Genomic DNA, 23,932 nt, shown 5'->3' with positions numbered 1-23,932 from the left:
GAGAGAGAGAAACATCCGCGATGAGAGAGAATCATTGATCTGCGGCCTCCTGCAGGCCCCCTACTCGGGGTTGAGCCTGAAACCCCCTGAGATGGAATCCAACCATGACCTGGTTCATAGGTTGATGCCCAACCAGTGAGCCACACTGGCCTGGCCAGAAATAAAATAAAAATATTTTTTCCCCTTTACTGATTTTTAGAGAGAGGGAGAGGGATAGAGAGAGAGAAACATCGTCCATCAGCTGCCTCCTGCATGCCCCCCACTGGGGATCAAGCCCACAAGCCCAGGCATGTGCCCTGACTGGGAATTAAACCATGACCTCCTGGTTCATAGGTCAATACTCAACCACTGAGCCACACCAGCTGGGCCAGACATAAACTTTTAAAAAAACAACGGAACCTCCTTGAAGGCACCTGGGAGTTGGCAGCACAGGGCTCCTCTGTGGCCCGGAGGCCTGTTGGCGAGAGGCCTGAGCAAACACCATTATCCCTGTGCTTTGCTGTGGACCCACCCGTCACAAGATCACCTCCAGGGAGAGGTGCCGCCTGGAGGGCTCACTCCTGTCTCCCCCCAGGAGCTGCCTCGGTTTACCTCCAGGGCGTGTGGATACCTGGCCCTCTCCTCCCAACCTCAGAGGACAGCCCCTCACCCCCCTGGGAGTGAAGAGGAAGGACGTGAAGGCCTGGGAAGAGGGGAGAGCGGTGCTGGAAGGGAGAAGGCGGTTGACAGCAGTAGCTAAACTGCACCCCTATCTCTGCCCTCCAGACCGAGCGCCAACCGAACCCCCTGCGCCCCGCCCGCCGCCACCCGCGGCTCCTGATGGCCGATCTGATACAGGGCGGTGTGCACGCGTGTCCCCGCACACCAGGCGCAGTCGGGCCTGGGCCCGCGGGTGGATCCGGCCGCTGTGGCACCTGTAGGACCCCCTCCCGGGATTTGGCGAGTTGGCGAAGGGTAAGGTCACGCCTGGGAGGCAGAGGGGCCGGGGCAGGCGGGATGAGGGGCGGGGAGGAGGGTGAGTCTGAGTCTGGTCGCTCCAGAATCCTTCACCTGCCCCTCGGGAGCGCGGAAAGGCTCTGTCTGGGCCGGGCCGGGCCAGGAATGACCGGGATAGCCGGTATTCCCGGTCCCTCAGTCCCTCACCGGCCGGGGCAGAGGGAGGGCGGGGGGGGGGGGGTGCAGGATGGGGAGCAGGATGGGGGAAGGAAGGGAGAAGCCTGGCTGCAGCCGGGGCGCCTCGGAGACCCGAGTTCTGGGCTGGACTCGACCTTCCCGCCGCGTTTCTCCCCGAGGCGGCTCGGTTCCCTGCGCCCTTCCTGCCCTTTGATGCTGGGCTCGGAGGGACCCGCTGTGCGTCCGTCCGGGCAGACCGGCGGGCCGACGGGAAGCCGGAGAGCGGCAGGGGACACACCTCTACGTGAAGGTTTTCGTTTAAAAAGAAAAGAAAAGAAAAAAGGCTTCCGCACGCCCAGGCTGCAGCTCGGCAGCGCTGCCCTCCTTGCCGTGCGCCCCTCTCGCCGCCCGTGCGCCCCTCTCGCCGCCCGTGCGCCCCTCTCCCCGCCCGTGCGCCCCTCTCCCCACTGCCCTCGCAGCCGGGGTCCGAGCCCGACGCCTGCGCCTCCCGATATCCCGGCCGCCGGAGCGCGCTCCCTGGCGGGGAGTCACCGGGAGGCCCCGCGGCCGCAGCTGTCCGCAGCCGGAGGGGGACGTGGGGACGCGGGGACACGGGCGGCGGCATGGGGAGCGGGGCGTGGAGGCGGCACCGCGGGTCTGTCCGGGCGGCCGGGCTCGCGCCCGGGGCGGGGAGCGAGGGGGAGGGAGGGGCGGCCGCACGGAGCCCCGCCCCGGGCGCCTATAAGGTCGGGCCGGGCCGGGCGGCGGCGGCGGCGCGCGGGGCAGCGATCGGCTCGCGCGGTCCGGCAGCAGCTCCGGCGCGTCCATAAGGCTTTGCCTTCCGACTTCAGCTACAGTGATAGCTAAGTTAGGAAGGAACCCCGGACCCCCAGACCCGCCTCTGCCCCGCAGCTGCCGTCGCTCCGGGCTGGGCTGCTGCGTTCCCGGAGGCGCTCCCGCCGTTCCTCGCACTCCCGTCCCGAGCACCTGAGCCAGGGCGCCGGCCATGACCCGGCCACGCGAGCAGGACCGCCCGGGAGGATGCTGCGGTGAGTGCCCGCAGGTGCCGGGCTCGCGGGCTCCCGGGACTGTGGCTGAAGGGCGAGCAGAGCGCCCGGTAGCTCCTCTGACTCCTGTTTTGGAGGGGGCTGGAGGGAGCCATGGGAGTCCGGGGGGGGGGGGGGGGGAGAGAGGCTTGCAGGCCGGACGGGACGAGTGGGCTGGGCAGCCGGGCGCCCTCGGTGGAGACCTGGAGCCCAGGAAGGCTGGCCCTGCTCTCCCGCTGCCGGGGAAGGCGCGCAGCCCACTGGCCAAGGTCCTGCTGAATGCGAGCGCGCGGGCCTGATAACATGACCGTGGCCGACCCCACCACGTCGTTCCTGATCGTCCTGCTTCACGGTCCTTTAAAACGGACACACATTCCAACCTCCTCTAACTCCAGGGACAAAATATGCTTTTGATCTCCCGCCCCGTGTGTGTCTTTGCAGGATCCTTAACAAACTACCTGACCTCGGCGAAGTTCCTTCTCTACGTGGGCCATTTCTTATCCACTTGGGTAAGTGAGCCTGTGCAGTCATTCTTACCTCACACTTGCACAATTCTGGTTTCCTTTGACTGGGGCCAGCTGTTTTAAGCCACCCTCCTGTTTGTCGGGCAGCGAGAGACATAACATTATCCAAACACATGCCTTTATGGAAAAGTGTTCCCCCCGCCAGGGTATTTTCCCATAGGGTTAGTAAATACTATTTAATTATCAGGTTATTACACTCTATGTAGGTTGAACAAGTAGTGAAGGACAGCTTTAACCCCAGCAGTAATACTTGCCTTGTTTGTCAATGGTTTGTTTTTTTCGTTACCAGGCTTAGTAAGTGGTCATATCTGCTGCTAAGAATGAATGGCTGTCTCAGATACCTCCTATTCTTTCCTTCATGTTCTATTTCTTGATTTTCTTTCGTTACATTTTTGTTTCGGCATACTGCACTATGAGATGACAGGAGAATAGTGGAGTGACGGACCTAGGCTGAACATAGCATCCTAAGGTTAATGTAAATAAAATGGACCCCCAACACAAATGTCTGAGTGATGAAAAGCCTGGTCTTTAAAAATGTTACCTGTAGGCAGGTATGGGTGGGGCCCCTCAGGCTATGTTGAAACCATCATGCACTGAAAGTCATCACCTGACCCAGTTTTTCCTCTGACTTCCTCTGTGGTGTTGTAAGGGGCCCTGTGTTTCTGTGGGCCTGGGTTCTGTCCTCAAACCGCTCCCCCCCTCCCCCCAAGAAAGACTAATCCCAAAAGGGTGTTGGATGTGTATTTAACTCATGATTAGACTCTTTAAAATTAAGCAATTGTTCTTCTGGTTTAGAAGCAATGAGTCTGAGTATATTCTCTTCACACCTTGTGTATGTTTAAGAAGAACCGTAGGTAAGGAGAAAGAGTTTAGAGAGGACCTTTGGTGATGGCTGCTTTCCTTTTAAGTTGGAAACGTCTCATAAATCGTCCTGAAGACGTGCATGCCCACTATCGTAGGAGGAAATCTGCGCCCGGGCCCTGGGGGAATGCTCAGCCGGGTTATCAGCTCCTGAAGAAACAGCAGCAGAGCCGGCCTTGCGGGAGGCAGGCGCCTCTCTCCGGGAGCCTAGACAGGGGCCCTGCAGGCACATGTGAGCACGGAGGAATCCCGCAGGTTTCATTTCCAGTAGCTGCCGGTTCTGGGTGGAAAGCTAGTGAGAGTACTCTCCATTAATCTAACTCAGTGGTTTGGTGTTCCAGTTTAACTCAGTAAGTATGAAGTATTGAAAAAGCACACAAAACAATCACCGGTGATGGAGAGGATCTGAAATTCTCACCTGTGGTCTGGCCTGTCCATTAGGGCAGCGATGTGCCTCATTTCCAAATCCCGGAACGTTTAGGGTTTGTGTGACCTTCTGTTCACAGGTGGGGAGGTCAGATTTGCCAAAAGAGGGTTGTTTGGTCAGAATGTAAATTCCATAGCAAAGTGACAAGCTTATGGCAATTTTACAAGTAAGTTGAGCAAAGGGAGTTCTTGTGGGAAAATTGTATTTAAAGCAAGCCCCCCCCTGCCGAAACCGGTTTGGCTCAGTGGATAGAGCGTCGGCCTGCGGACTGAAAGGTCCCGGGTTCGATTCCGGTCAAGGGCATGTGCCTGGGTTGCGGGCATATCCCCAGTGGGAGATGTGCAGGAGGCAGCTGATCGATGTTTCTCTCTCATCGATGTTTCTAACTCTCTATCTCTCTCCCTTCCTCTCTGTAAAAAATCAATAAAGTATATATTAAAAAAAATAAAAATAAAAAAAATAAAAAAAATAAAGCAAGCCCCCCCCAAAAAACAAACAAACAAACAAACAAACAAACAAACAAACAAACAGCAACTACAATCATAGCTGATGCATCTACATCTATCTATCTATTTCCCTGCCAACTCTGCCACACCATAGCTTCCTGTACACTGAATATGGAGGTGTTACCGTAGAAGGTTATACGAGCTTAAATGTGTGTAGGGTTGAAAGCTTTTATTTCTGACTTCATTTCTACCTGCCAGTGGATCCATACGTTTTCCTCTAGACCAGTGGTTCTCAACCTTCTGGCCCTTTAAATACAGTTCCTCATGTGGTGACCCAACCATAAAATTATTTTTGTTGCTACTTCCAGTCATGTTGCTACTGTGATGAATCGTCATGTAAATATCTGATATGCAGGATGGTCTTAGGCGACCCCTGTGAAAGGGTCGTTCGACCGCCAAAGGGGTCGCGACCCACAGGCTGAGAACCGCTGCTCTAGACACTATATCAAATACTAAGTAGTGTAAGAAGTGAATTCTATCAGGGAGCTTTTAATATAGGTTAGTATGGGCGTTAACAACTGTATCTAATCACAGAAAGATAACCGGTAGTGAAAGGCATTGAAAGGATGCCAGTTGCTTCCATCTTATGTCACCATCCTATGACCTGTCTCCCTTTATACCCCAGATGTCTGCGTGGCCCAGCCCTCCCTTCCTTCCGGTCCCTGCTCATAGAGGTCTCTGTCACTGCCTCATGCAGAATGCCACCTTCCAACCCCATCCTACCTTTATTTTTTGTCATGCATTTACACTGCTTGACCTATTCTAGATGTATTTTTGGTCTTTGTTCACTGGGATGCAAGCTGCATGGGACCATGGACCTTGATTTTCATGCACTTGAATCTCTGGTTCCTCCGTAGTCCCTCTCAACAAGAGAGGAACGTATTGAGGAATGACTGATTGTTCACACACTGATATGCAGTGGGTCTTCAGCTCTTAGTCCACTGGGTGCAGATGGACATGTAAGCAAGTATGGCCGGAGCTTATGGGAAGGCAGGGAGTGAACGTAAGGAAGGAACGGGTGGGCTTGCAGTTGTACTTGGTCAACATTTACTTAGAGTTTACCCGATTTGGGGGTTTTGTGAGCATAGAAGCTGTTACTGCTTACAATGAAAAGGCTTTGGAAATTGGGGTAACTGGAGCAATTTTATTCCCTTCTATCAAGGAAGGGCCATGCCATACGGGATAAGCAAGACAGAAAGTTGCCTCTGAATAGCACCCGTTTTGATGCTCTGGAGGAATCTAAAACAAATTCCGTTGGAAAAAAGATAGGAATAGAAAAACAAAACAAAGAAAGAGGAAGAAGCAATAGTGGTGGAATAATATTTCTTACTCTTTAGGTTAAAAAAGAGGAAACTCACTTGTTGAGGCAACCTCTCATTTGGCGCATTTATGTGTTTTAGTCTTCCTTGGGAGCTGTTCAGAGGAATGGAGGTCAGAATCAAGTACCTCCTCTCCCCCATCCCATAAGAATCTAGCCTGGAAATGTGTCCTGTAGTGATTTCCAGGGGTAGGTTATGATAGAACAGTGTTGTCCTGTTTTATGTTAACCTGTTAGGAATGGAGCCTAAAATATAACAAAGTCCATTATAGATTTCTTATACATTAATTTAACTGATTCATTGAAAAGTCTGTCATGCCACATTTTGCAGTGGCGAATTCCCAAATTCCCTGTATACTCTGGAATCCTATATAATAAGAGGCTAATATGCAAATAGACCCAACAGTGGAACAACTGGTTGCTATGACATGCACTGACCACCAGGGGGCAGACGCTCAATGCAGGAGCTGCCCCCTGGTGGTCAGTGTACTTCCACAGGGGGAGCGCTGCTCAGCTAGAAGCCGGGCTCACAGCTGGTGAGCATAGCGGCGGTGGCAGGAGCCTCTCCTGCCTCCACAGCAGCACTAAGGATGTCCAGCTGATGGGGAGTGGGCCTAAGCCGTCAGTCGGACATCCCCCAAGGGCTCCTGGACTGTGAGAGGGCGCAGGCTGGGCTGAGGGGCCCCCCACCCCACCCTCAGTGCACGGATTTTGTGCACCAGGCCTCTAGTGAAGAAATAAGTAGTTTCTTTCCCCTTTCAAAACCCATCTTTGTTAAAGTGTAAAAATGGCTGCTTGCTATGCATTTATTTCTGATGTCTTCTTTTATGCGGTGCCAGAGTTGGCCCATACTAATTTCATCCTCCTGATTGCCCTGCTGTTTTATGACTTTGAAATTTGTTTGTGAAATGGAGCATAGATTTTAGAACATTCGAGGTACAAAAGGCTTTAGAGATAGTTCATTCTTATCATTTTACAAATTAGGAAACTGGTGGTGTTTTTTGTTGTTGTTGTTTTTTGGCATTCAAGGCACCCTACTGTTCGTAAGCTCTGCTCTAGGTTCATGCTGATTCAGAGGTAAACTACCTCAGGACAGGCCCTTCCAGGCTCGGAACCTGACACACTAGGCATCGGCTTTTGTCTTAAAACACCTTCTTAGGTCCGGAAACGTGTTTTTTCTGGAATGGGAAGGATTCTGTGTGTTTCACTAATAGCATGTTCTTTCTGGTTTGCTTAGCCCTTGAGCCAGAGCAGCTTCCACGTGGCAGGATGGACAGTCTTGCCCGTGGCCAGTGCTCCATCCATAGAGGACCCGACCTTGAAAACCTCCTGAGGGACCAGAAAGTGTCCTCAGAGAAGCAAGCCGCTTCCTGAGAATAACTAACCAGAAACGAAAACGGTTCGGCCACCATTGTCTCCCTCTGGTTCCAGGGGGACCGGATGTGGCACTTCGCGGTGTCCGTGTTCCTGGTGGAGCTCTACGGGAACAGCCTGCTGCTGACGGCCGTCTACGGGCTGGTGGTGGCTGGGTCCGTGCTGGTCCTTGGGGCCATCATCGGCGACTGGGTGGATAAAAACGCCAGGCTCAAAGGTGAGTGCTGCCCGGCCGGCGTGGCTCAGGGGCTGAGCGTGGACCCATGAACCAGGAGGTCACGGTTCGATTCCCCGTCAGGGCACATGACCAGTAGGGGGCATGCAGGAGGCAGCCGATCAGTGATTCTCTCTCATCACCGGTGTTTCTCCTCCTTCTCTCTCTCCCTCTCCCTTCCTCTCTCTGAAATCAATAAAAACACATTTGAAAAAATAATCATAAAGGTGAGTGTTGTTACAGCCATGCCTTTGTATTCATGGACCAGCGCCTGAGCTGCAGGGAAACCCCTGTGGCGGCCCACTGTGTGCCCCGCTGAGTGCTGGGGGGCTGGGCAGCACCTCCCCACGGAGGCTCTGGGCCCCTGCGCCAGGCTAGGGCGACAGGATACTGAGCTCATAGGTTGGGGGAGCACCTCTGGCTGTTCAGACATCCCACATGTCAATGATTAACCCTGTAGGCTTTTCTGAGAACCGTGTTAAACATTGAAAGTTTGCTAGACTCTGGGTTCTTCCTAACCAGGACTCACACTGGAGTCTCTTTAGTGTGAGGCTCCTGGGCAGCGCTGGCTCCTGCGCCCTGGGCGACTATCTCACACAGAGGTGTGTGCAGGGAATTGGAAAGTACAGATTCAAGAGAGAATGTCTGAGTCTGCCGCGTGGAGGACCAAGTTATACATGTTTTAGGGCAAAGAAGAGAGAAATACATTCACATTTACTCCGGGCATGAATGCCGGCATCGTCAGGTTGCTACAGGAAAGGGAGACCGTGGGTGAGCAGTTCAGGTATCCGGACGAATAGGGCAGCGTTTCCCTCGGTTGCTCCGTTGATCCTGCGAAGGCCCGGCCGGGAGTTTGTCTGGACGCTGGGGGAGGGCTGGGCTACCCTTTGTTCCCGTCAGTGTAAGGAGAGCCCTGATGATCAAACCCCGGGGCCTTTTAGTAAAACGGTCAAGATGCACTTCTTTCTGTTGTGAGGATTCATAGACCCAAACGCGGATAGAAAAATGTTTTCTATCCCGGAAAGAATTCCTGGCTTTTTACATCATCATTCACAGGAACAGAGACATGGTATCCGTGGGGGTGTTTAGCCTATGATTGTGGCGCACTGACGCTGTAGGGCAGAGGGACGCCGAGTTGGAGGAGAGCTGGTGGGCCAGCAGGCGCCTGCTTGGGGCCCGTGGAATCAGCTCGTTGGCACCTCCATGAGAGTCTCCTCTGGTCTCCAGGCGGAGCTAACCCTTCTCCCTCTGTGCCCATCAGCCTCAGCTCATGCCTCTGCTGTGCTGCGTACACCCTGGTGGTTACCTGTTCACCTGTCCATCCTCCCTGGAGCCGGTGGGGTCCCGAGAGCTAAGAACCTTGTTCCGTTGCTATTCGGTCCTCGTGCAATCCGTGAATGCACCCATGGATGAGTTACACATCCGGGTTCTACTTCAGGCTAATTTCAAAGGGCTGTTTGTTGTTTCTTGATTTCTTACATAGAGAAAGGGAGAGAGAGAGAGAGAGAGTTAGAAACATCGATGAGAGAGAAACATCGGTCAGCTGCCTCCTGCACACCCCCCACTGGGGATGTGCGCAACCCAGGTACATGCCCTTGACCGGAATCGAACCTGGGACCTTTCAGTCCGCAGGCCGACGCTCTATCCACTGAGCCAAACTGGTTTCAGCTGTTTCTTGAGGCTGTGATGTGGCCTCCAAGCCAGGCTGCACGTGGCTGTCCTTGAAGACGAGCTGTCATGACACGCACACACGGCGCTTTGCTTAAGGAGCGCTCGGTGAGCGTTTCATTGGAGCATCAGACTCTGTGCAGGAAGGCAGGCAGGTGTGCGCTGGCCTCACCATCCAGACACAGCGTGGGGACCTCGGCGTCCTGCCCGGGGTCCTCTGCCTGGCAGGTGGGAGAGGAGACGCCCAGGGGTCCTCACCGGGCGTCACCTGTCCTGACGCCCGCGCTTCACTACAGGGATGGCTGCCTCCGCTCTGAGAAAGCCGCGTTTTCTGGGGGGGGAAGGGTAGCGTAGAGCATCACAGCGGTGACAGACCTCGATGCCAAAGGAAACACGCGCTGCCTCCCCGGCAGACTTTCACCCGTCTCTTCTGGGTGCCCGCACTTCCTATTGGATCAGGGTTGGCCTGTGCGGGGAGGTTATGGATCCAGGACCCCTCCTTCCCTTCTCTCACCACTTCCTACCTGTTCTGGCGTGAGCATCCATGGGTGAGAGAGCTGGGAGCTGGATCGCGCCTGTGTAATCTGTGTATCTGCCTGTGATAGTGAGCCTTCATGAGACTCAGTGGAATGGAACTGTGTCATTATGAAGGGCTCCAACTAAGGAAAAGGGATGGGCTCTCCATCCTTCTGTCTGCGATGCCAGTGCAGGGTGTGACCTGGTGGCTGTCCTGGGAGTGGGGAGGCGGGATCCGCCGCAGTCAGGCTGGTTTTATTTCCTGCCGTAGTTGGCATGGCACTGGGCAGTGGTACAGTGATGGGTGGGTAGGAGCAGCCCGCTGGGACGTCCTGGCATGGCGTGTAGTGAGCATGGTCTCTCCCTGCAGTGGCCCAGACATCGCTGGTGATACAGAACGTGTCGGTCATCCTGTGTGGCATCATCCTGATGATGGTCTTCTTGCACAAGGACGAGCTGCTGACCATGTACCACGGATGGGTCCTCGTAAGTCCTCCCCACCATCCGCACGGCGGGAGCTGAGCGTGGGGAGTGGTGCGAGAAAGCCCTCGGAGGCCAGGGAGTGTCTGTTTTTCAAATGGGACCTTTTAACGCTGATCTCTGTGCTTACAATATCCCCCCAATTTTTTGTTTTATTTAGTTACTGGTTTGTTGTTTTGGGGTGTGTGTGTGTGTGTGTGTGTGTGTGTGTGTGTGTGTGTATGTTTTGCCCATAACAGGTACTCATTAAGAGTTGTTTGAATTTAAATTTTGTCCTATGGGTTTTTTTCCTATTTGTTTTCAAAAGCATTTCTAAGAGTTCATAATATAATTCAGTTGTTAGTTTTCAGCCCATTAGTATTAACCTGTAATTCGTTCATACTACATAAGAAATATTATCTATATATGTTAATCAGTCATGATTGTGTTCTTCCAATAAAATTGGTATTTTTGGAGACGGGGCTTGGACTAGATAGCTCCTCACACTATGATTTTATGAGAGCTTCATGGAAAAGAGAGATGGGTCTTGTGGAAAGGGATGGATTTGATGTCACCATTGGATCTTCTCATGTATATTTGGGGCGATGTTGGGGAGTGTCCAAGCCAGGAATGACTGTAGAAATCTTCAGGCCCATTCCCTTTTTGTTGATGAAAAGACTAAGACAGCACTTTCCCCTTAACACTTTCTCCAAAGGAGACATCTGGGGGCGAAACAGTAAAACGGCCCCTATGTTAACACTTTACGGTAACCGTCACGTGACTATTCATGTGACTAGTATGATTTTTATATGTGCTACAGGGGGTACAGATTAGGAAGATACTGTGCTCTTTAGCTGGACCCTGGGGATCTATGGTTTCATGTGTATAAGAGAAAATGGTTGGTTAGAATGAAATTAAAATCAGTTTGATTGTTATGCCACCAACGGCCATGTTGACGGACGTTGCACGCTGAGGTGTAGGACCCTGACACTCCGCCTTTCCCTGTGACTGTAGACTTCCTGCTACATCCTGATCATCACCATCGCCAACATCGCCAACCTGGCCAGCACCGCCACTGCCATCACCATCCAGCGGGACTGGATCGTCGTGGTCGCAGGCGAAGACAGGAGCAGACTAGCAGGTGCTTCGCTTTTCTCTTTCCCCTAGTCAGCGGTTCTCAACCTGTGGGTCGCGACCCCTGAAAGTACATCCTGCATATCAGATATTTATATGACGATTCATAACAGCAGCAAAATTACAGTTATGAAGTAGCAACGAAAATCAGTTTATGGTTGGGGGTCACCACAACATGAGGGGCTGTATTAAAGGGTCGCGGCATTAGGAAGGTTGAGAACCACTGCTAGATGGACCATGTTAGGGTTCACTGTTCATCAGTGGTGAATAGGACTGCGAGCCTTCGTTTCTGGGTATTTCTTAAGGACAAATGGAAAGGATCGTCTTTTTCTTACCACATTATTGGTCTCAGTGCAAAGATTTATCTCCATGCTATGAAGCTAATTTATAGGATAATGAAGAACTTTTTTATTCTATGCAGGCCTGGCAAAGGAAGAACATTTCCTTTGAGCGGTTACTTTTTTAAAAGTTCTGTTAATGGTTTCTAAATGTTCACTTAATACTTAGAACATTGAAAATGTCACATGGGGTTTTATTGGCCATACTATGGAGATGATCACCAGTACTTACAGTCATACTGTGGATATTATTTTTCTCCAAACCAAATAGAAACAGCTTAATTCTAGGAGAGATTCTATACGTTAATTCCTCCTCCTTTAAAGTTATAACCTATAACTTCTATTACATTATATCTGATGGAATATAATCGCAGTTACAAATACTAAGGAAATAGAGGAGCGAATAGAGTTTTAGGAAGCTTATAGTCTTAGTCCTTCATTAGAAAACATACACAAGAGGCCACAGAAAGACTGAAGAATGCCTGCAAAGCTTCATGCCCTGTTACGTAGGCATTCCCAGGGCTCAGCATAACCTACCTCACTCAGCATCCCCCCCCCCCCCCAGCCCCTCACACAGCACAGACACCAACTGGATTGATAATGGCAGGTGGAGGAGGAAGACCACACCTATCTGCTGATCAGATCGGCTGAATCAGCACCGAGACAATGCGAATCACAAACACGTTGCCCAACCGTCCTGCCAGACAAGAAAGGCTTTCCTCACGCCTTAACCAGCTTTTCTAGGGCACAGAAGGCAAGATGAGTGCTGAGGTTAGCAAACAACTTTGGACCATGCGGTTAAAAAAAAAAAAGATAGAAAGGAAGGGGAGAGAGGAGGAGCAGAACCTGTGGCAGGCTAGAAGGGAGAGAATCTGCTGGAATCCTCACTTAGGGGTGCAGAGCGATGCTAGGTAGGATGGTGCGCACAGGATGCCGTTAGCTCAGGCGAATCTGCTGCAGGAAGTGCTCCCTGGAGCTGAAGTGCCCATTCGCATTGAGTTTTCTTCCCGTGGCCATTTACCGAGAGGAAGTAATCCCATATCTCTTTTTGTCGTATTGAACTGTAAGATAAGTCTTTTTTAACATACGAGTTTAGGTATGTAAGACATGTCCATGTTTTCAAATTCAGAGGGCATAAAAGGATATATTTTGAAAATAATATATCTGATGGAATATATTTGGGGGGGGGTGGTTTTCAAATGATTTTCTTTCCCTTATTTGAATTTCTTAACTCATTTAGACTCTGAAGTCTGAATAATCTGTAAAAAAAAAAAAAAAAGAAAAGTATTGCTTAAAGACAAAGTTACTTAGAATCTTTCATTTTTTTCTAAATATATAAACAAAACAAAGAAAAGGAAAGAAATAATATAACTTTGTGGGATCTTTTTGGCTGGGCAGTGATGCAGAATAACAGGAAATACATGACTGGCTGTTTCTCAGCAAGCTTTCTTTTTAAAAAAAATTTTTTTAAATTGAAATCAGAGGGAGAAAGGGAGAGGGAGAGAGAGATAGAAACACCTCCTGCACACCCCTCTCTGGGGATCAAGCTCACAACCCGGGCATGTGCCTGACCTGGAACCCAACCGTGACCTCCTGGTTCATAGGTCGATGCTCAAACATGGGCCACACGGGCGGGGCTCAGCTGTCTGTCTTCATGTTAGGAATGATTTTGGAGTGGGGAAGCTAGGCCAATCAGGCTGCTTTCCAGCCTCTGGAGTGTCTCGAGTTGAAGGAAGGAAGGGAGCTGCCCGCGTTAGCTTTTGGCCAGTGGTGCTCACTCGGCCAGCAGTCCGGCCAGTGGCCCCAGTGCAGGCAAACCTAGGCCTTGTCTTCTCAGCGTCTCACCCCGGGACTTGTGTTATAGGAACCATGTTTCAACACAGGATACAAAACCTTTCAGTCCTGAGGGCCAGCAGGGGTCTCACCATGGGCTTTGGGTGCCGTTTCTGCTTTAAGGCAGCGTTAAAGGACAACAGAAAGGGGTTAAAGAGCAACAAAGAAGGTAGAATAAAGGAAAAAGAGAAGAGAGAAGGAGGGGATTCCCGGTAGCTCTGAGCTTGTGTCTCTACACAGTGCGACCTCCTCCAGGCAGGAATCATACATGTGGTTCAGGCAAAGATTTAGGAGCCCAGCAGGCAGGGTTGTGGGTGCTCTGTGCGTGTGCTGTGCGTGTGTGAGCGGGTGGAGGGGAAGGGATGTGTATAAAGAGGACAGGTGAGCTGTGTGCTAACTGCTCCCATTCCCTTTCCCGTTGTTTCTTTCTTTTTTTAATTGCTGACTGTATTAAGATGTCCCCCCCTCACCATGCTTGCTCCCCTCCACCCAGCCCCCGCCCCACCCCAGGCCTTCACCGCACTATTGTCTGTGTCCGTGGGCTGTGCCTATATGCACACAAGGCTTTGGTTCATCCTTTCTGGTCCCCCCCGGCACCCCCGCCCCGAGATCAGTCAGTCTTGATTTCCGAGGAGTTTTGAAGTTGGGAGTTTACACTGTGGGTAAAGACAGGAGGACATGTCTGTGGGGGGTTGAAAAGTTTAGAATTTCGGGGGCATCAGGCTAGAGTAGCGCTGTTGCCACCTGGCTCAGACAGCTGCAGAAAAAGCAGTTTTTCACATAAATGCTGTCCACGGATCTGCTAACTGATTTGTCCAGGCGCGTGATTCAGGGTTTTTATTGAAACATCCTCTTGTGCCCCTCAAACCTGTTCAAAACTCACGTCCTTCTCACAGGCCTTTCGCTCCATCTGTTGCTTAACATCCTTTCCCCGCCCCTTTGCTGATCTCTCCTTATGAACAGCTTCGGGGGTTTTCCTCGCCCACCATCCTGAAGAAACACCTGCTGGCTAGCTTGGTCGAGAATGGCAGATAAGTTTCCTGTTTGAACTCTGTTGACGAAAAATTGATTTCGTGTTCGATGTGTACAAACCCGCCGGCTGCTATTTGCTCAGCAAATCTGCTGTTTTAAACGATTAGTCTGTGAGATGTAATATGCCCTGCATAACAGCCAGGGGCTGTTTAATGTCGTGTTCTGTGTCACAGCTGCTGAAAACAGTTAAATGGGTTTCGAATGAGCACACACTTGTCTGTTTGCGTAGATTTGTAAAGAGGACATGTTTGCACATTGGGGTGACTGATTCTTCTCGTGCCTGGGGCCAGGGAGGCGATTAGGTCTTTAAAAAAGCTGTTATCTAGTTCATTCTGCTTCAGAAAAACAAAAGCTTCTGACACTAGATCACGCCCAGGCGTTCCTGCGTTCCTAATAGAATGTAAGAGACAGAGGCGGTGGCATAGAAGTTTCCTGCTGAAAAGAGCAACAAGTTATGGTAACGAACTGATTCTGGGGCTTTCAGACCCGAGGGTCTCTCCTCACTAGAGCCTGGATTCAAATGGTCAAGTGGTGTGGATGGATGCTGGGCGTTGCTGTCGGCGCAGGAGTTGGGAATGTGTTCGTGGGGGCGGGCGGGAGCAGCGAACCTCAGCCGACAGGGTCGTGGCTGAGATGGGAGCGCTGCCTTCGCCTCTCGGGTGAAGGGGCCGTGTCAAAGTTCTCCTGTTATCACAGCAGCGTCACACACTCCGGGGACTGATTGGGAGGTAATTGAGGAGCAGGAAGCACGGGGAAGGAGTGAAGGCAATGTCCCTGACTGCGCTGTCGGTCACGTATGGCTTTTCCTCCGGGCGCCCTGCTGGCTGATAGGCCGCCTCATTAATTTCCACTCCATGAGATAGAGAAGGAGACAGTAGGGCATTTTCTTGACTTCTCTCCTTCGCTCCTCTTGTCCTCCACTCTGACTCAGCTGTATATTTCCATGGTCACAGCCTCGGCCTTGCCATCAGCACTAACTCCTCCCTTCCTTGATCTCCGCCGTAGGCGTCCACATCTTGGACGGCCACCTCCTATTTCCGGCTCACTCCTCCGGGACCCCAGCCCCAGCAATCCTCCCGCCTGGTCGTTACCTACCAGTCATCAATTCCACCACCTTTCCCGTGTCTGACCCTCTCGGCTCCCTGTTTACCAGCTTACATTCCAGGGTCCTGTGGTCATCACTCACCTGGCCTTCTCCCCTCTGTCACTGTCCTTTTATAAGACCCTGGGGAAGTCCACCTCTCACAGCAGAACATGGAGAAACGCACCCAACCTCGCTCACTGTTCTGAAAATTCATGACCACCGGGTGCAAGTTGGCCCTTTCATACCATTTTCTCCGCTCCCTGCCTCCGCCCCCTTCCTGAGGGACGATGCCATGCCGTCTCCCTTGTCCGGTAGTCAGGGGCTCCTCTCCCGTTCTCGCTTTCACCTGCCATCTTGCTTGTATTTTCCTGGGAAAATGAAAGTGAGAGGAGAACGTCCATGTGCTCCCAGCAGCTCAGCGCTCTTTCCGCCCGGACTTGAAGCCGTACGCGTGGCCCACACCCCTGTGTGTGCTCCTAAGAACAACTCTGCCACCTGGGCCGCAGATGTACACCCCGCATCTTCTCGTCTACTGTGTCATTCCCGTTACAGCATAGAAACAGGCTATCGTCTTTCTCTTCTCAATATCCCTCCCTGTCTCGCCCTAGCCGGTGTGGCTCAGTGGATAGAGTGTTGGCCCATGGACTAAAGGGTCCTGGGTTAGGTTCTGGTCAAGGGCAAATACCTCAGTTGCAGGCTCCATCCTGGCCCTGTCGGGGCTCATGCGGGAGGCAACTAATCGATGTGTTTCTCTCACATCGATGTTTCTCTTTCTCTGTCTCTCCCCCTCCCTTCCACTCTCTCTAAAAAATCAATGGAAAAATATTCTCGGATGAGGATTAACAACAAAAAAAAATCTCTCTCTTCACCCACCTACCACCCCATTTCTGTGTGTGTGTGTGTGTGTGTGTGTGTGTGTGTGTCTGCTCACCAGCTCCTTTCCTTGGTCAGGGCCTTGTTTCAGAGGCCAGGGAGCAGCGCTGACATTGTGCATGCAGGCCACACCACTCACTCAATATAGACGGTGTCCCCTGGAGTGGGCAGCAGTCTCTTAAGTCAACTTCAGCCAAGCATTTGTCCTCCCTGCTCCCCCAGACGGCCCTGTGTGATGTCCCCAGTACCTGCCTGTGACCAGCCTAGAGCTTCTGCTAGGGCGCATTTTCTTGCCGTAGCAGCAGCACCTCCTTGCTGGTTACTCCCTGATCTTTGAAGCACTGTTACCTCTGAGCTGCTGGGGCACCATCTCTCCTGGTCTTTCTCCTGTTTGATTAGTTCCTCCTCACCTTCTTGACCTCCAGACAGCAGCGTGCCCAGGACTCAGTTTTCAAACCTTTCCTCTTCTTTTTTTCTTTTTAAAAAATATAATTTATTGATTTTTTACAGAGAGGAAGGGAGAGGGATAGAGAGTTAGAAACATCGATAATAGAGAAATATCGATCAGCTGCCTCCTGCACACTCCCTACTGGGGATGTGCCTGCAACCAAGGTACATGCCCTTGACCGGAACCGAACCCGGGACCCTTCAGTCCGCAGGCCGACGCTCTATCCACTGAGCCAAACCAGTTAGGGCCCTTTTCTCTTCTTGATCTACACTCACTCCCTAGGCGACCTCATCTAGTCTCATTACATTTAAAACCAACCAGCTGATGGATTCCGAACCTGCTGCCTACTTCTTCCCTAAACCCACATGCATGTGCTTGACTGTCTGCCTGGTGTGTCCTCCTGAATGCCAGTGGTCCTTTCAGAACCAAAGTCTCTAGAACCAAACGTTTCTTCTTTTACCCCAAACTTAATTCTTCTGAAGAGGCGATTCTTCATTCTCTTTAAGGTGCCGAAGGTGCCCAGCTCATCATCAGCATTTAATTAATGTTTATGGGGCGGGCGGGGAATGAATGGAGACTCACAATTGTATTCATTTTGAAAGCTGATATTAGATGATTTTCTATAATCCCAAGGGAATCATGATTTTTGAAGAACATTTATTATGACTTGATCCAAACAACAAATACTTTTCTAAAAAAATGGTCATGGTTTGCTGATAGAGCGCTTTTACAGATTTACACGTTAGGAGCCTGCACACATGGCCTCCGAATCAGTACGTGTTGGCCGGCCGTCTCCATGGTCGCAGACTTATCTGCGTCTTTCGCCTGCCCCTGTAGATATGAATGCCACGGTTCGCAGGATCGACCAGTTAACCAACATCTTGGCGCCCATGGCTGTTGGCCAGATTATGACCTTTGGCTCCGCGGTCATCGGCTGTGGCTTCATTTCCGGGTGGAATCTGGTGTCCATGTGCGTGGAGTACTTTCTGCTCTGGAAGGTTTACCAGAAGACCCCTGCGTTAGCCGTGAAAGCCACTCTCAAAGTGGAGGAAGCTGAGCTGAAACAGCTGAATGTACACAAAGGTAAACCCAACACAACGATCAGTCCTTTCCCTCTGCTGTCAGACCTTAGGTGCTGGGGAAGCCCAGACTGTTTCTAATTTATATCAGAGTTCACTCCCCCGAAGGCCTGCATGAGGCTGCACATGCCACTTTGGTGGGCGAGTCACCACCCAGGCTTTGGGGGGCCTGAGGAGGGACTCCCCGGGGGTTGGAATGGGACCCCTGGCCCTCTTCCTTCCTGAGCCGTAGACACAGAGGGGCAGCTCATTGAGGGGTGGCTGAGCAAAGTGGAGCCATAGGAATGGGAAGAAAGCTGAGAAGAGCAGAATTCCTAGGAGTCACACGCCCTGAGGTGCTTTGTCGGACGGTGGAAGGGAGCGAGGACCTGAAGGTGGCTATTCCCAAAGAGGAGGAAGATGGGCTTCCAGACAACGGAGCCTGAACAGGTTCCCCAAATCCGATGCTTTGTTCGCCCCGACAACCACTGTGCTTGTCTCTGACGTGGCCTCCTGAATGTCAGTGATCCTATCGGAACCAAAGTCTCGAGAACCAAACGTTTCTTCTTTTGCCCCAAACTGAGTGCTTCTGAAGGGGCGGTTCTCCGTTCTCTTTACCGCGCCGAGGGGGCCCAGCCCATCACAGGCGTTTAATTAATGTTTGCGTCTGATGGGTTTTACTTTGGTGGGCGCTGAGTTTCAGAGAGAGCACGTGGATCGAAATCAACAGCGTTTTGTTTATGCAACGCAGTTGCCACTGGGAGCTGGTTCCTCGGCTGTGATGCCCAGAGGAGTAGAAGAAAATGCCTCTTATACCATAGTAGCCCAGGGCCCCCATGGGGGAGGGAAAGAGAAGAAAGAACATTGAGTGGAATAACTGGCTCCCCCCCCACCACGCATGTCCTCTCCCCTCAATAACCGATGTATTTTATTCGCAGAAACTGAGCCCAAACCCCTGGAGTCCACTCATCTGATGGGGGACAAGGACCCCGCCGTGCACGCGCTGGAGCCGGAGCCCGAGCCCAGCTGCAGCGAGCAGCTGGCCGAGCCCTTCCGCACCTTCCGCGACGGCTGGGTCTCCTACTACCGCCAGCCCGTGTTCCTGGCCGGCCTGGGCCTCGCCTTCCTCTACATGACGGTGCTGGGCTTCGACTGCATCACCACGGGCTACGCCTACACGCAGGGCCTGAGCGGCTCGGTGCTCAGCCTCCTGATGGGCGCCTCGGCCGTCACCGGCATCGGGGGCACCGTGGCCTTCACGTGGCTGCGGCGCCGCTGCGGCCTGGTGCGCACCGGGCTCATCTCGGGCTGCGCGCAGCTCTCCTGCCTGGTGCTGTGCGTGGTGTCCGTGTTCATGCCGGGCAGCCCGCTGGACCTGTCCGTGTCCCCCTTCCAAGACATCCGCTCCAGGTTCATCCAGGCCGAGCCCCTGCCCGCGATGCCCACGGGCGCCCCCGGCCCCCTCTTCTCCACGGGCGGGCCCGCGGCCAACGGCTCCGTGACCACCCTCGCCGCCCCGGAGTGGGAGCTGGGGCTGAGCGCCGAGTCCGTCCTCTCCGTCAGCCTGCTGTTCGCGGGCGTCATTGCTGCTAGGATCGGTGAGTCCGCCTTGGGGTTGCGGGGTGGAGGGGCTCTGGTCTGCGGGGTTCAGGGGTTGAGCATCGCCCTGTGAACCGGGAGGTCACAGTTCGGTTCCCGGTCAGGGCGCATGTCCGGGGTGTGGGCTCCATCCCCAGTGGGGGGTGCGTGCAGGAGGCAGGCGATCCATGATTCTCTCTCATCATGGCTGTCACTCTCTCTCCCTCTCCCTTCTCCTCTGAAATCAGTAAAAAGACATATGAACACAGAATAAAATGCCCGCAATAGGGGTTCAGAGAATTCACCAATATTCCCTGAGTGTTAATATAAGCAGAATTCACTGTCCACCCCATGTATAATAGTCTCTCATAATGGCATTTTTATAGTTCAAAAAAGTATATTTGTGCTTTTATAAAACGTGGTTAGAGCTTGAAAGTTTTTCCTAAATGGATATTTTAAGTATTGCTGTTGTAATGTTATTAATTAACTCCTAAAAAGAGATTAGCGATGATAATTATATTGCCTTTGGTAATTTAGAGTCTTTATATGGCTATAACTCTCCCCATAGGACTATAATTTGGAGAATGTTTCTATGGTACAAGGCAAAAAGATAAGTACACAGTTGGTGGGTGTTTTTGGTTTAAATTTTTAAAAAGGACATGGCAGTTAGGAAAAAAAACCTTCCAAAGGTTCCTGTATTTATTATATACTCTGCCAAACAAATGGATTTTACTGCTCTGGAAGGCAACCTAGTGCAAAGACTTCTTTTACAAAGCAAAATGTAAGTAATCATTAATAGAGTACCGAGGGATTATTCTGGAAATGAAACCGTATTTTTATCTTCTGGTACAAAGCAGTTTGTTAATTTATCAGAGACATTAATATTCCGAGTGAGACAGCTTTATTGCAGGGGCTTTAGAACCCAAGCAGTAAAGGTAATAATGGTTTAACGTTTCCTTACACTCTAATCATGACAATATATAGGTCAGTTCATTTAAACTTGAAAAATACCAGCACAGTCATGTGCTTCTTAACGAGGCGGAAACGTGCTGAGAAGTGTGTCGGGAGGCGGTTTGGTTGTGTGAGCACGAAGGAGCGCCTTACGCAAACCTCATGGCATGGCCTACTGTCCACCAGGCCGATGGCACGGCCTGTGAGTCTCAGCCTCCAAGCCTGCCCAGCTCGCTCCTGTGCAAAACACCAGATTAAATCAAGCTCCAGAGAAATGATGCAACCAGGAGACGCGGTAACTTGAGACGGACGAGGCTGCTGCCAGCATAACATGACACACTATCTCACAGCAAACTTTTATTTTTTATCTTTTTTATTGATTTCAGAGAGGAAGGGAGAGGGAGGGGGAGAGAGAGAGAAACATCAATGATGACAGAGAATAATTGATTGGCTGCCTCCTGCACGCCCCCTACTGGGGATCCAGGAGGGAACCCAACCGTGACTTCCTGGTTCATAGGTCTAGGGACGCTCAAGCCACTGAACCACACCGTCGGGGCAAACTTTTTTTTATTAATAAGTAGAAAGAGCACATTTTAAAATAAGGAGAAAAGGTTGGTATAGTAAATACATAAACCAATAACCTAGTCAGGTATTATCATTATCAAGTATTATGTACTGGGTGTAACTGAACGTGCTATATTTTCTACATCTGTCAGGGCAGTGGGTGTGTTTACACCAGCATCATCCAAACGTGTAACACATCTCGCTAGCATGTCACCATGGCTATGATGTCACCAGGCAATAGGAATTTTGCAGCTCTAGTAGAACCTTGCGGGGCCACCATTGAATATGTGGTCTGTTGTTGACCATAACATCATTGTTTGGCACATGACTGTACTTACGATGGAATTATGTCTGTGATTTCACAGCTTTGCTTTCATAGTGTGAATAATCACAGAGAAACAGAATTAAGAAGTTTGTAGAGTCAGGTGGCTGTAAATATCATTTCTTAGAGCCACTGGTAACCCAGTACTGTTCCTTAATGAAAAATAACTCTCTAAGGCAAGGCTGTGATCAATATATATATGGTGGCTTTAAAGAATGGGGCCAACGTGACTTTTTCACGTGTCGACAGATTTTCAACCTATAAGTCTGAAATATATGGCTATAAATTCTAGAGACTGACCGTTTCTAAAAAAAATATTCTTCCTCACAGGCCTTTGGTCCTTCGATTTAACTGTGACACAGTTGCTGCAAGAAAATGTAATAGAATCAGAAAGAGGCATTATAAACGGCGTCCAGAACTCCATGAACTACCTTCTCGACCTCCTGCACTTCATCATGGTGATCCTGGCCCCCAACCCGGAGGCCTTCGGCCTGCTCGTGCTCATCTCCGTCTCCTTCGTGGCCATGGGCCACGCCATGTATTTCCGGTTCGCCCAGAAGACCCTGGGCAACCAGCTCTTCGCCTGCGGTCCTGTCGAAAAGGACGCCCCGAGCGCAGACCAAGCTTCCACGTCTGCTGTGTGAGCCCGTCTCGCCGGCTGATCCCTGTTACTAGGTTACACCGAGCGCCTGCTTGTTTTGTGCTTCACATTCCCCTACCTGGCTGGGTGTCCCTCTGGTTTTACCACAACGGTGTCTTGAAGGCTAAACGCTGTTTCCGAAACCTCAGTCAGCTGAGTGAACTGGTTGGCTTCCCTTCCATTCCAGGATGGGGAAAAGTAGGAAAGGAAAAAGCCTAAAGAGAGAGAGACTAAAATGGCACATACACTGATTTTCCCCTGTTTCTACCGAGTAGAGAAAATTTTCCATAAAAGAGTGGTGAGTCGGATGAATTAAGTTAATTTTTGGCAGAGATTTATTCTCTGTAGTAGAATTCAGATGTCAGTTTGCCCTAAGACTCACTCTCGTTCAAGTCCAGCTAATTTACTTTTCTTTGTGTTTTATTCCATTATAAAAACCAGTTCTCCTCCTAGCAGGAAGACTAAAGTTTCATAACCAGTATTATCCTCATTGATCCTGACAATCTTAAGGGATTTACATAAATGTGGAAAACAACACATTTCAGTAGAATTCTCTAACAGGGTTATGGTTGAACTCGAGAGAGCACCTTGGTATTTGTATTATCAGAGAGGGCGACATACCGTATTAACCTACACAGCACTCTGTAAAACGCTCATACGCTGCAGGTAGAAGCAACGCTGCACAGTAGATTTATAACACTGAATGCATAATGACTTCCAACGCGCCAACAGTCTGGCCACAGAAACTCGCACCGAAGGGCCAAGATCTGGAGGTAACTCCCGCCACCCTCACTGATGGCCTCTCTCAGCCGGGGAGGGAGTCTGCTTGCTGCCCGCAGGCTGAATGGAAAGCAGGCCCACAGGCGAAAGGGGCTGTGTTGTCGGTCACGTGACTTGTTAGGAGCTCGCTGGGGTGGGGCGTTTTCCCCTTGATTGTACCCAGGAGCTATTTTTACCCAGTCGCAGAGCAAGACTGCCCCTAAACGAATTCCTTTCAAATGTCTCTGAGAAGCATGGGGGGGGGGGGCGGGGGGGCGGGAGACGTTTGTATATATTTTTAAAAACTGTTTGGCGAGTCCTTTTGCAACATGCCAGTACCAGCAGGCACTCTGCCTTAACGTTTATGCACTTTCGTGGAGACGGCAATACGTCACGATGAGCACTTTCCTAATCCTTGAGGTCGAGTCTTTTTCTTCTTTCTATGGTATGTCATGATTTGCTACGTTGTGAAATCTTTGTAAAATATTTCTATATAAAACTATTTTTAAAATCTTGATGGCTTTGGCCTCAGTTGTGTTCTTTAATTTTTAAAAACAACTTATTTTGTCGCCAGTCCTCTGTTTTGATCGTGTGTTTTGTTCTCTGGGAAGGGCTACAGCCTCTTGGTGACCCGTCATGGCTGTGTGGCTGTAGTGGCGGGGGCGGGGGGGGGGGGGGAGGGGAGGACTAGTGAGTGTGAGGCCCGGCCCCCTTGCTTGGACCGGGAGGGACTGCATGAAGCTCCGAGCTCTCTGTTCTCTTCGTGAACTGGGGTGGTGGCATAAAGCCAGCTCTGCCCACCTCCCCGCCGTCCTGGTGGAGTCAAATCCTACGGAAGCACTTCGGCGACTGGAAGACGGGGCAGTCTCCTATCACTAGAAGTGGAGCCTAACCCATGACAGCTGAAACAGATTCCGCCCCCCGACATGGCTCAGGGGTTGAGCATGGGCCTAGGAACCAGGAGGTCACGGTTTGATTCCCGGCCAGGGCACATGCCTGGGTTTCGGGCTCGATCCTCAGTCGGGGGCGTGCAGGAGGCAGCTGATCCATGATTCTCTGTCATCATGGATGTTTCTCTCCCTTCCTCTCTGAAATCAATAAAAATATATTTAAAAAAATAGATTCCTGCTGATCGTCCCGAGAGTAGAGCCACAGTCTATCTTCAACACATTTACTGATGGGCGCCCCCATGTACTGGGGGCGCATTTGTGACTCACAGGATCAGAGGCGCCTTTTCTTCACCCTAAGTTGGGAGCTTGGGAGCCTGTGGCCTCACCCCGCAGCTACTGATC

General features: G+C 51.3%; 1 protein-coding gene across 1 annotated transcript; it reads left to right on the top strand.

The window, feature by feature from the left end:
* Positions 1-1,862: 1,862 nt before the first annotated feature.
* SLC40A1 (solute carrier family 40 member 1) lies at positions 1,863-23,155 on the top strand. The gene is made up of 8 exons (XM_059702535.1): positions 1,863-2,162; positions 2,601-2,668; positions 7,227-7,386; positions 9,938-10,053; positions 11,041-11,167; positions 17,606-17,851; positions 18,765-19,424; positions 21,572-23,155. Exons 1-8 carry the CDS (start codon positions 2,120-2,122, stop codon positions 21,883-21,885), a joined length of 1,734 nt encoding a protein of 577 aa, XP_059558518.1. The 5' UTR covers positions 1,863-2,119; the 3' UTR covers positions 21,886-23,155.
* The last annotated feature ends 777 nt before the right edge of the window (positions 23,156-23,932 follow it).

This window comes from Myotis daubentonii, chromosome 7 (genome assembly GCF_963259705.1).
Source record: "Myotis daubentonii chromosome 7, mMyoDau2.1, whole genome shotgun sequence".
Taxonomy (NCBI): Eukaryota; Metazoa; Chordata; class Mammalia; order Chiroptera; family Vespertilionidae; genus Myotis; species Myotis daubentonii.
The sequence above is the reverse complement of the archived record's forward strand: the minus strand, read 5'-3'. Positions and strand labels throughout refer to the sequence as shown.

Bases quoted from the DNA above. Each gene is read 5' to 3' on its own strand.
- SLC40A1 (XM_059702535.1), top strand. From the start codon at position 2,120: ATGACCCGGCCACGCGAGCAGGACCGCCCGGGAGGATGCTGCG. The intron at 2,163-2,600 runs GTGAGTGCCCGC...GTGTCTTTGCAG, and splicing joins CCGCCCGGGAGGATGCTGCG to GATCCTTAACAAACTACCTG. The intron at 2,669-7,226 runs GTAAGTGAGCCT...CTCTGGTTCCAG, and splicing joins GCCATTTCTTATCCACTTGG to GGGGACCGGATGTGGCACTT.